The sequence below is a fragment of the Aotus nancymaae genome, unplaced genomic scaffold, assembly GCF_030222135.1.
Source record: "Aotus nancymaae isolate 86718 unplaced genomic scaffold, 86718_ANA_hifiasm-v0.15.2.pri h1tg000108l, whole genome shotgun sequence".
NCBI lineage: Eukaryota > Metazoa > Chordata > Mammalia > Primates > Aotidae > Aotus > Aotus nancymaae.
The window spans coordinates 4,499,722-4,512,334 of NW_026988523.1; the positions used below are offsets into that span (position 1 = coordinate 4,499,722).

Genomic DNA, 12,613 nt, shown 5'->3' on the forward strand with positions numbered 1-12,613 from the left:
GACCCATTCATGATAATTAACCAACTCCCTTGATAACGCATTCATTAACCTGTTAATACATGAATGGATCAATCCATTCAGAAGGACAGAGCCCTCGAGACACAATTACCTCCCTAAAGTCCCCACCTCTCACCACTGCTTCACTGGGGACCAAGTTTCCAACACATAAACTTTTTTGTTTTCTTTTTAAGATGGAGTCTCACTCTGTCACCCAGGCTGGAGTGCAGTGGCGTGAACTCAGCTCACTGCAACCTCCAACCCCTGGGTTCAAGCAATTCTTCTGGCTCAGCCTCTCTAATAGCTGGGATTACAGGTGTGTGCTACCATGCCCAGCTAATTTTTGTTTTTAGGAGAGACAGGGTTTTGCCATGGTAGCCAGGCTGGTCTCAAACTCCTGATCTCAGGTAATCTGCCTGCCTTCGTCTCTCAAAGTGCTGGGATTACAGGCGTGAGCTACTGCCCAAACATGAATTTTGAGGGATACATTCAAGCCACAGCTTTAGGGAAAGTATCTTTGCTATTCCAGATAATTTTTAAAAGGGAAATTTTAAACTTGGAATTTGAACACCCCTTTAAAATTCCAAGAGAATCAGGATAACCAAAATACTAAGCAGAATAGTTCATTTACTGTAACCAAACTATTAGAATTTTAAGTAACAATACTCAGGGACAATTTTGATATGATTTTTGTGCCATGTAGATAGATGGCAATAACTTTGAACCTGTAGAAATGGCAGTGACTAATTATAATCAAATGTTTTATAAGAGTACCACGTAGAAGAAACGAACTCATTCTTCAAATGTTTGAGGTTATGGCCAGGCACTTAGTAAGCTTTTATCTTGAGTAATACGATAGGCTAAGATGGAAATGAATTAGTAAACCCATTTCCCATGATCATTTTCACTTGGAAATTTTTTTTAAAAAACCTGAAAATTATTCTTTTAGGAAATAAGAACTGTTAAGAACTCTAGGAGATACATTTGGTTTGTGAAGTGAATTATTCCCATATTAAAGTTTTTTTAAGTAATTTTATCAATGTGTAAATCTGGTAGTATTTTTTAAAATGTACATAGTTGTAATTATGGAATGCTTTTTAAAATTTTTGTTTTTATATGCTGGCCACTTTTGGAGAGCATCCATTTGTGAATACATTGAACTTGCTTGGATCACAGAAATTTTCTGCTATAAACTGTTAATTGGCTCACTTATAAAATGATAGACAAATAGACTCTAAGAACTTCTGGTATAATTAGAATTGTAGAATTTAATTGCTGGAAAGAACTCTAGGAAGCTAGTCTACTTTATTGGGAAACTTGGTTTTAGTGAGATTGTATTCAACAAAAGTCACTAATGCTTGTTCGGTTACAGTTAGGGTTTTCTGTCCCAAAGGTGTTTCATCTTAGAATGAACTTTAGAAACTGCCAGTAAGCATTTTTCTTTTGTTTGGATAGGTGGAAATAGTAATATCTCAAGATATTTTTTTGTAGGCCATTTGATGACCAGTCTGCAGGCACAACTGGGGTTGAACTTGTCAATGGCAGCTCTGCACACCATCAGGAAGGAGTACCTAATGGTACAGGACAAAAGAACTCCAAAGATTCTACTGGGAAAAAACGAGAAGACCCCAAACCAGGTCCTAAAAAACCCAAAGAGAAAGTGGATGCTCTATCACAGTTTGATCTCAACAATTATGCAAGTATGTCTTAGGTTTCTTTCGTTTCATTTATTTATTTGTTACATTTTAAAATGTAGATGCCACAATTAAAGAAGTCTTCTAAGAAGGAAAGAGTTGGATGTTCAAGGTACATATAGTGGCTGATTATGAAACACTAACTTTATTAACTTAAAATAACTCCAGCTTTTAGTGTAGCCTTGAATGCTTAATAAAATTTTTGTTAAAAATAATCCAACAGCATTGCACTGTTCTTCAAAATAAAGGGGAAGAAAAGTAAACACTCTGCTTTGCCAGATTTGAGAACACACAGAAATCCAAATTAAGATTCTTAGTTATATCAGTATAGATGTTGTGTTATTAAAAACAATAGAAAAGAAATGTTAAATTCAGTGAGTTATGACCTTGGTAAAATTGGTATCTAAGATAAGGCAAATAGAGAATAAATAGTAGGACAAGGGGCATTGTCACTGTGGATAAATATTTTGTTTTGAGACAGAGTCTTACTCTGTTGCCCAGGCTGGTGTGCAGTGGCAGTCTTGGCTCATTGCAACATCTGCTTCCTGGACTCAAGCAATTCCCCAACCTCAGCTTCCCGAGTAGCTGGGACTAGAAGCATGAGCCACCATGCCTGGCTAATTTTTTTTTTTTTTGAGGGAGGGTAGAAATGGGTTTTTGCCATGTTGTCCAGGCTGGTCTCAAACTCCAGAGCTTAAGCCATCTGCCCGCCTCAGCCTCCCAAAGTGCTGGGATTACAGGCATGAGCTACCACGCCCAGCCATAATATTGCTATATTAAGACTCTGTATATTTCTGAAGTGGTGATAGAAATTAAGCTCTTCATTTCAGCTCATTCCAGTTATCTTTAAGAGTTAGTCATCTTTAATTCTTTTTCCTGGTAACATTGTTTAAGTAATATCTCTAATCTAAAATGTTAAAAAGAAGAGGGCATTGGAAACTGAAAGTAGTGTTCAAATTTCCATAAATGCTACATGCAATTGGGTGAACTAAGGAAGTTGAAATAATAAGATAGGCTTTACACACACATTTTAATGTAAGTGAAAAACTGAGGTGAATTTAGAATTATGATGAGGTTTTTCCCCATGAAATAAGGTGTGCGTGACATCCTTTGAAAAGACTTTTCATTGAAATGAGAATATGCTTCATTTTACAGAGTTAATGAGTTTTAAAAGGATTCTAAAAAAGAGATATAAGTGTCTTAGATAAATTGGAATCAACTGGATTTTTTTCTTCTGAAATCAAGTTTCTCTTTTTTTTTTTCGAGACAGCCTTGCACTGTCACCAGGCTGGAGTGCAGTTGTGTGATCTCAGCTCACTGCAACCTCCAACCCCCAGGTTCAAGTGATTCTCCTGCTTCAGCCTCCTGAATAGCTAAGATTACAGGCACGTGCCACCATGCCCAGCTAATTTTTGTATTTTATTAGAGACTTTAGTGGAGGGTTTTACCATGTTGGCGAGGCTGCTCTCAGACTCCTAACCTCAAGTGATCTGCCTGCCTCTGCTTCCCAAAGTGCTGGGATTACAGGTGTGAGCCATTGCACCTGGCCAAAATCAGGTTTCTATTAGAAAAATGGAATAACAGTAATAAGGTTTTTGTTTGTTTGTTTGTTTTTGAGCGAGACAGCGTCTCTCTGTCACCCAGGCTGGAGTACAGTGGCGTGATCTCGGCTCACTGCAACCTCTGCCTCCCAGGTTCAAGCAATTCTCCTACCTCAGCCTTCTGAATAGCTGGGTCTACAGGCATGTGCCACTATGCCCAGCTAGTAGTTTTTTTTTTTTTTTTGTATTTTTAGTGGAGAGAGGGTTTCACTGTGTCGGCCAGGCCAGTCTTAAACTCCTGACCTCATGTGGTCTGCCTGCCTTGGCCTCCCAAAGTGCTAGGATTACAGGTGTGAGCCACCACGCCCAGCCAGTTTCTAAAAAGTGTTCATTTTTCATTTCATCTCTCAGTCTTTATGTTAATGCTAAGTTTTAGCTATTTTAGAAGAATTGTTTGTAGATAGTTTTCCTGTGGCCCCTTCCTGGATCATATACCTATGTTGCCATACCTAACAAGTATCACCTTCCCCTGTTGCCATTCCTAACAAGTTGTCACCATCCTGAATTGTATACTTGTTTCCAAGAAAAATATTTTTATTGTATGTGTAATTTCCAATTAAAACATATTTTATATTTTTGAAAATTAAATTTATTTAAATTGCTTTACTCTTTCTTGATAGTTATAATTGTTCAGACATTATACCTGTAATAAAAAATTATATCACCTTAACTAATTTTCCTTGGAAATATTATTTGATGGATTTATATTTCACATACTCACTGGGATATAGAATAATTTTAAGATAGTCAAAATAATGAATGGTTAGTTGGAAAATAAGTTGAAAAATGATCTTGAGTTATTCATCCCCTCGGTAATTCTGGTATGTGTTCACCTGTCCCACCTTATATTCACACACAGCTTACACATTTATTTTAATTTATTAGCTTATTTATTTATTGAGACAGGGTCTCGCTCTCCCAGGCTGGAGTGCAGTGGCATGATGGCAGCTCACTACAGTCTCAACCTCCCCAGCTGAAATGATCCTCCTGCCTTAGCCTCCTGAGTAGCTGGGACCACAGGTGTGCACCCAGCTAATTTTTGCATTTTTTGTAGAGACAGGGTTTCATTGCATTGCCATATATTTATTTTTAGCGACTCCACACTGTAGACAAGGGTCTACATAAAACAGAGACATTAAGAGTCATAAGACCAGCTAGGCTGGTCACTTACCTTAAACAAATCAACTTACTTAATTTTTAAAAACAATATTTTTTTATTTGTGTGTTTGTTTTTAAAGTAGAGACAGGGTCTCCCCATGTTCCCCATGCTGGTATGAAACTGCTGGCCTCAAATAATCCTCCCACTTCATCCTCCCATCATGCTGAGATTACAAGCATGTGCCACAGCGCTAAGCCAGTTTATTTCATTTTTTGAAAAAGATAAATAATAGTAGCATCCACCTCTTAGAATGGTTAGATGCAAATGAGGTAGAGTGCTATATAGATCTTTTAAAGCACTATACAGATCTGAGGCTAACAGATAGAGGTTAAGTCATAGGATAATTTTGTTTTTTGTTTGTTTTTTTTTCTTTTTTTAAGTCATTACCTCTGTATTACTTGAGAAAAAAAAAAGACCTGTGTCATTCAAAACAAGTATTTTTAGGATTTTTCGGACAGAGTCTTACTCTGTCACCAGGCTGCAGTTTTGTGGCACGGTCTCTGCTCATTGCAACCTCCATCTCCCAGGTTCAGGCTATTCTTGTGCTTCAGCCTCCCGAGTATCTGGGACTACAGATGTGCACCACCACACCCATCTAATTTTTGTATTTTTAGTAGAGACAGAATTTTGCCATGTTGGCCAGGCTGGGCTGAAACATCTGACCTCAAGCAATATGCCCGTCTCACCTTCCAAAAGTGCTGGGATTATAGACGTGAGCCACCGCACCTGGCCAGTTTTAGGATTTTTATTTGAAACTTTTAAGTCTGTGAAATCTTTTTCAAATCTTTACAGTGAATGCCCGTGCTATAGGGTGGGAAATAGGTTATATACAGTATAAGTTATAGGAACTAGGCCTTTGGCTAGTTAAAAAAAAGTACTACTGTATTTAAACATTTTTATTAACCTTTTCATTTGAAACACAAAATATTTTAAATTCTTTTTCACACGCAAAGGTGTTGTTATAATTGATGATCATCCTGAAGTAACAGTAATTGAAGATCCCCAATCAAATTTGAATGATGATGGTTTTACCGAAGTGGTATCCAAAAAACAGCAAAAACGTTTACAGGATGAGGAACGCCGAAAGAAAGAAGAACAAGTTATACAGGTTTAAATCTTGTTTCAACTTGTTGCTAGTTATTTAGATTTGTTGCCCAAACTATATTACTAGCAAATGGTAAAGATTTCTGTCTACTTGTAAAGTCAATGCTGTATTCGTTTTTCAAGTGTTAAGATTGTCATCATCTTCCCAACTTATAACTGTTTTGACCGGAATCAAAGGAAATTTTAAATAAAATATAAGGACTGTGTAGCTCCTTATATTTTGACTTACAGCAAAGACTATCTTTACTTTAACAACATATTTTATACTGGGGACACCTTATTTGCCCCAAGGCAGAGTTGAGTTGATTTTAAATTATCTTGGGAAGCTTAATGAACACAAATGTCATGAACTAGTAAATTTTAGATTTCTGACTTACTAAAGTATTTATTGTAATCTATATTAGTTCACTTAAATACACGGTACGAATGAAGATAAATTATTCAGTTTAATTTCGTGTAACCTTTGGAACCAAATTTTCAGAAGTCATTTATTTAGGAAGGTAAAATGCCCGTGTAGCTACCCTATATCATAACATACTAGCCACACTGCCCAAATTAATGTCTGTGGCAAACATATGAGTTAAGACTAAATAGCATTTTTGTTAGCTCAGGTAAGGTTTGCTGCCAAATGAATTTACTGCAAACTTTCTTAGTTCTTGAATTTCAAAATTGTGTACCTGTATGTCACAAATGTGTAATACCTGTTTGTCTTTTGTCTCTATATCATCTTGGCTTCTCATCATTTAAAATCTTACTAGCAACCCTGACATTTTTGCTGTATGAGTACCTACTTTGAAAAGTAAACAAGCCAAGTTAGTGGGAATTAGTTTTGTTAAAAATTGCGTTTATGAACTGTTGCTTTCAGCTGCATTATTGACAAAAATGATCCCTATTAATTTTTTAAGGTCTGGAACAAAAAGAATGCAAATGAAAAAGGAAGAAGTCAGACTTCTAAGCTTCCTCCAAGATTTGCCAAAAAACAGGCTACAGGGATCCAGCAAGCACAGTCTTCACCCTCAATTCCACCCCTAGCTTCAGCTCCACTTCCACCTTCAACCTTAGCTTCAGTTTCAGCCTCAACCTCAGTTCCAGTTCCAGCAACCTTAACTCCAGTTCTAGCCTCAACCTCAGCTCCAGTTACTGCCTCAACTTTAGCTCCAGTTCTGGCCTCAGCCTCAGCTCCAGTTCAAGCCTCACCCTTAGCTCCAGTTTCAGCCTCAGCCTCAGTCTCAGCTTCAGTTCCAGCTTCTACGTCAGCTGCAGCTATAACCTCTTCTTCAGCTCCAGCCTCAGCCCCAGCTCCAACCCCCATCCTTGCCTCAGTTTCAACCCCAGCTTCTGTCCCCATTCTTGCCTCAGCCTCTATTCCCATTCTTGCTTCAGCTCTAGCACCAACTTCAGTTCCAACACCAGCCCCGGCAGCCTCTTCCGCAGCTGCCCCAATCATCACAGCACCAACTGTCCCAGCCTCAGCCCCAACTGCCTCAGTCCCACTTGTTCCTGCCTCAGCTTCAGCCCCAGCCCCTACCGCAGTCTCAGCCCCAACTCCCGCCCCCACTGCCCCAGCCCAGACTCAAGCACAGACCCACAAACCAGTCCAGAATCCACTACAGACTACACCACAGTCTTCAAAACAGCCACCACCATCAGTTAGGCTGCCTTCAGCTCAAACGCCTAATGGCACAGATTATGGAGCCACAGGAAAATCCATCCAGACCCCACAGTCACATGGCACTCTGACAGCTGAATTATGGGATAACAAGGTGGCCCCACCAGCTGTGCTGAATGATATCTCTAAGAAATGTAAGTGTGCAAAAGAGAACTGAGGGGTGGGGAATGGCATGGGAATACTGAGGGTTCTTTTCAATTTTATTTGTATACCCATTAAGTGTTTTCTAGCCATCTCATTTTTTATTGTAGGAAAAAGTAGTAATCCTTTCTTAACTTTCTTTCTTAAAATGTTTGTTTTAAGCATGTTTAACAAGCATTTTATGGAAACAATTTTGTGTCGATGAGAAAATAATAGGCAGTGTTTCGGAGGGATTTGTACATGCATACTTCATTTGATTACACTTTGTGGACACTGCATTTTTAACAAATTAAAAGTTCATGGTAACTGTGTCAAGCAAGTCTTTTGGTGTCATTTTTCCAATAGCATGTGCTCATTTCATGTTCCGTGTCACATTTTGGTCATTCTTACAATATGTCAAATTTTTCATCATTTATCTGTTAGGGTTGTCAGTTATCTTTGATATTGTAATAGTTTCAGGGTACCATGAATACCCAAATAAGACGGTGAACTTGATGATAAATGTTTTATGTGTTCTGACCACTCCATTGACCAGCTGTTCCCTGTCTACCTCTTCTTGACCTCTCTATTCTCTAAGAACACAACAATATTGAAATTAGGCCAATTAATAACCCTCTAGTATTCAAGTGGATGGAAGACTAACATACGTCTCACAGTAAATGCTGGAAATAATTAAGCTTAGTGAAGAAGGCATAGTGAAAGTCAAGATAAATCAAAAGTTAAGTGCTACTTCAGTAGTCAGCACTAATGATAAGAAAGTAAAACAGCCTTTTTGCAGATACAGAATTTTAGTGGTCTGGAGAGCAGGTCAATCCAGCCACACCATTCCCTTAACCCACAGCCTAATCCAAAGCAAGGCCCGTATCTCTGTTCAATGCTGTGATAGCTGAGAGAGGTGAGGAAGCTGCCAAAGAAAAGTTTGAAGGTAGCAAAGGTTGGTTCATGAGGTTTAAGGAAAGCAGCATCTCTGTCACATTAAAGTGCAAGATAAAGCAGCAATTTATCCAGAATATTCAAAGCTGAGGTAATTGATGAAGGAGGCTACATTAAACGATAAATTTTTCGTGTAGACAAACAGCCTTGTATTAGAAGAAGATGCCATCTTAGGCCTTTCATGGCTATCGAGGAGAAATCAACGCCTGACTTAAAAGGACAGGCTGGCTCTCTTGTTAGGGGCTAATGTAACTGAAGCCAGTACTCATTTACCACGTTTAAAATCCTAGAGCCCTTAGAAAAGTATGCTAAATCTACTCTGCCTGTACTCTAGAAATGGAACAACAAAGCCTAGATGACATCACATCTGTTTACAAAATGGCATATATAATTTTTTTTTTCGAGACAGTTTCACTCTTGTTGCCCAGGCTGGAGTGTGGTGCCACAATCTCAGCTCACTGCAGCCTCTGCCTTCGGGTTGCAAGCAATTCTGCCTCAGCCTCCTGAGTAGCTGGGACTATAGGCATGCACCACCACGCCTGACTAATTTTGTATTTTTAGTAGAGACAGGCAGGGTTTTGCCATGTTGGCCAGGCTGGTCTCAAACTCGATCCACTGTGCCTGGCCCATACATATTGTTTTTAAGCCCACTGTTGAGACCTACTGCTCAGGGAAAAAATACTCAAAAGCTTTCCTTCAAAATATGATAAGCTTGTGGACAGTGCACCTAGTCACCCTAGAGTTGTGATGAAGATACACAGGAAGATTTGTGTTTTCATGCCTTCCAACATGGCATCCATTCTGCAGCCCATGGATCAAGAAGTATTTTGACTTTCAAGTCTTACTGTTTAAGAAATACATTTTGCTAGGGTTTCCATAGATGGTGATTCCTCTAATGGATCTGGCCAAAGAAATTTGAAAACCATATGGAAATGATTTACCATTCTAGATTCCTTTAGAAACATTCATGATTGATGAGAGGATGTCAGAATATCAACATTAATAGGAGTTTGGAAGAAGTTGATTGTAACCCTCATAAATGACTTGGAGGAATTCAAGACAATCAGTGGAGGAATTAACTCTGATGCAAAGAAAGTTGTTCCTTGTGATGGAATCTACTCCTGGTGAAGAAGATGCTGTGGATCTAGACTATTTCATAAACTTAGTTGATTAAACAGCAATGGGATTTGAGACTGTTGACTCCAGTTTTAAAAGAAGTTCTACTGTATGGGTAAACAGCATCATGTGCTACAGAGAAATTATTCATGAAAGGAAGAGTCAGTTGATGTTACAGATTTTATTGTTGTCTTATTTTAAGTAACTGCCACAGCCATGCTAGCTTTCAGCAAACCCCATCATGGTCAGTTAGCAGCCATCAACATTTCTACCGGCAAGACTCCACCAGCAAAAAATTATGATTCAAAGGCTAAGATGATTAGCTTCTTTTTTAGCAATAGTTTTTTAAAAATTAAAGTATGTAACTTATTTACGACATGATGCTATTACATATTAGACTGTAGTCTAATGCAAACATAACTGTTATGCACTAGGGTAAACCAGAAAATTAGTGTGACTTGCTTTATTGCAATACTTCCTTTATTGCAGTGGTCTGGAACTGAACCCATGATATTCTGAGGTATGCCTGTATGTTGATGCATAAGAATCTTTGTAAGTGTGATTTGAAAAGTGATTATAGTAGGAGATTAAGGAAAGAGTTAAATGGTTAGAGGTTATTAGACTCTAAATCTTAATGGTCATGTTTTTTATGGCTTTTTCTTTTCAGTAGGTCCCATTAGTCCACCACAGCCACCTTCAGTCAGTGCATGGAATAAGCCCTTAACATCGTTTGGATCAGCTGCTTCATCAGAGGTAGGAATAGGCTTTTAACAACATTGATGGGGTCAATGTGCTGGGTTTTCCCTAAAACTTCAGTGTGACTGGGTATGGTGGCTTACACCTGTAGTCCTAGCATGATGGGAGGATTGCTTGAGTCCAAGAGTTTGAGACCAGTCTGGGAAACATAGTGAGACCCACCTGGGCAACGTAGCAAGAAAGACCCTGTCTCTACTAAACAACAACAACAAAAAATAGGCAGGTGTGGTGGCATGTGCTTGTAGTCTCAGCTACTCTGGGGCTGAGGTTGGACTATCACTTGAGCCTGGGAGGTCAAGGCTTCAGTAAAGACATAACTATGCCACTGTACTCCAGCCAAGGTGATAGAGCAAGACCCCATCTTGGAAGCGAAACAAAACTTTTAGCATGCCTCAGAATTAACCTGGAGGGCAATTAAAACAGCTTGCTGAGCCCCTTGCCCATAGTTGATGATTTATCAGGTCTGGATTGAGGTTTGAGTAAATTTCTAACAATTTCCCAAGTGATACTCTTGCTGCTACATCTTTACATTTATAAGATGTGCCTCAGTTTTAGACATTAAGCACTTGTTTTCAATCTTGTCTCAAGAAGGATCTTATGATACAAAAAATAAAAGTGCAGTTACGGTTTTCTGGACTTTGCTCCCATGTTTCTATCTTGAGTAATTAAGTAGTGTAAGTACTTAGAAACTGTTTATATAGATTGTTATGCTAACATAACTTCTCAGACATTAAATTGGTAAATGACTGTTGAGGTCAGTGATTCTTGATTCAAAATAACGTATGTTTAATGATGATCAGTACTGTGGAGAAAAACGAAGCAGGGAAGGGTACATAAAGAATTTTCCAAGGTACACGAAGACAGTTCATATAGGGTGACCACAAAAGCCTACTTAGATAATGCTTGAGTTAAGGATTTGAAGGAGATAAGAGAGCATGCTATTCAAATGTCTGAGGAAAAGAGATTCCAAATTTAGCTAATAGCAAATATGAATGCCATGAGACAGGAGCATGCTTAGTTTATCTGAGGAAGTTCAGGGAAGTCCACGTGGCTGGAGTGAAGTAAGAGATGGAAACAGAATAAATGAGGTTGGAGATCACACCTCTAGGGCCTTTGGAAGAGCTAGAAAGACATTGGAGGGTTTTGAGCAATGAGTGATAGGATCCGACTTTTAAAATTATTCTGGGTGGCCTGTGAAAAATAATCTATAGGCGGCAAGAGTAGAAGTTAGGATATTTCAATAATCGAATGATGATAGTTTAAAACCTGGGAAGTGGCCTGAAAGGTCATAAGAAATAGTTGGTTCAGATTGAGCTAACAAGATTTACTAAAGTGTTAAATATGAGGTATGAGAAGAGACAGAGGAGCCCAAGTTAGCGCCAGAGTTTCTGGGTTGAGCAGTAGGAAGTACTAGAATTTTCAGTAACTGAGATTGAAATGCTATACATGGATCAGGTTCAGGGGGAAGATAAGGAGTTGTTTTTGACATGTTAGATTTAATATGCTTATTATACCTCTGAATGGAAATGTCAGATAGGTAGTTGGATGTGAGTCTGTAATTCAGAAGAGTTCATACTAAGATATGAATTTGAATCATTAGCATATAGATGAAGTTTAAAGTGATGGAATTGTATAAGGTTACAAGGGAGAATGAATTATTAGAGTAGTTAGGAAAGGGAATCAAAAATTAAGTCATGGGGCTTTCTAACTCTAGGAAATGTAGGAATTGGAGAAGCTAAGTGATTAGAGAAGTATCCTAAAAGGAAAGTGAAAGATAAGTTCAAAGGAGGGATAGATTAAGTGTGTCAGATGGCTGCTGGTAGGTCAAGTAATATAGGTGTTCAGTTGATAGTTGGAGTTATATGATGGTCACTGATGACTTTGATATGAAGATTATTGGTAGAGTAGTAGGATGAAAGCCTGGATGAAAGAGTGAGTTTAAGAGAAAATGAAACATGAGTACCATTGTTTCTCCATATCTGTGGAGATTGGGTCTCACCACCATAGAAACCAAAACCCAGGGATGCTCACGTCTCACATAAAATGAAGCAGTATTTGCATATAACCTATGCGCATCCTCCCTATATACTTTAAATCATCTCTAGATTAATTATACACCTAACACAATGTAAATGCTATGTAAGTTATTGTTACACCATATTATTTAGGGAATAATGACAAGAAAGAACAGTCTGTTCTTGTATACTACTGACACAACCATTTATTATTTTTTTCTGAGTATTTTCCATCCATTTTGGGTTGAATCCACAGATGTAGAACCCACAAATATAAGGAGAGCCAACTGTATATAGAAAGAACTTGAATGTCCTTTTGCTAATAAAGGAGTACAGAAAAAATGGGGCAGTAAAAGAAGATACAATTGAGATTTTAATTTTTTTAATTTTAATTTTTGTATAGCCTATACTGCTAAAAGATTTTTGTT

At 38.2% G+C, this 12,613-nt stretch overlaps 1 protein-coding gene across 12 annotated transcripts in view; it reads left to right on the top strand.

The window, feature by feature from the left end:
- PRRC2C (proline rich coiled-coil 2C) overlaps positions 1-12,613 on the top strand; it is a 108,750-nt gene that overhangs the window by 65,584 nt on the left and 30,553 nt on the right. For 11 of the 12 annotated variants that reach the window (XM_021668113.2, XM_021668121.2, XM_021668117.2 and 8 more), the window contains exons 17-20: positions 1,489-1,697; positions 5,405-5,559; positions 6,461-7,358; positions 10,082-10,167. In XM_021668113.2, coding sequence (XP_021523788.2) covers positions 1,489-1,697; positions 5,405-5,559; positions 6,461-7,358; positions 10,082-10,167 — 1,348 coding nt within the window. The remainder of the gene's footprint in view (positions 1-1,488; positions 1,698-5,404; positions 5,560-6,460; positions 7,359-10,081; positions 10,168-12,613) is intronic. The other variant, XM_021668115.2, reaches the window with a different exon arrangement.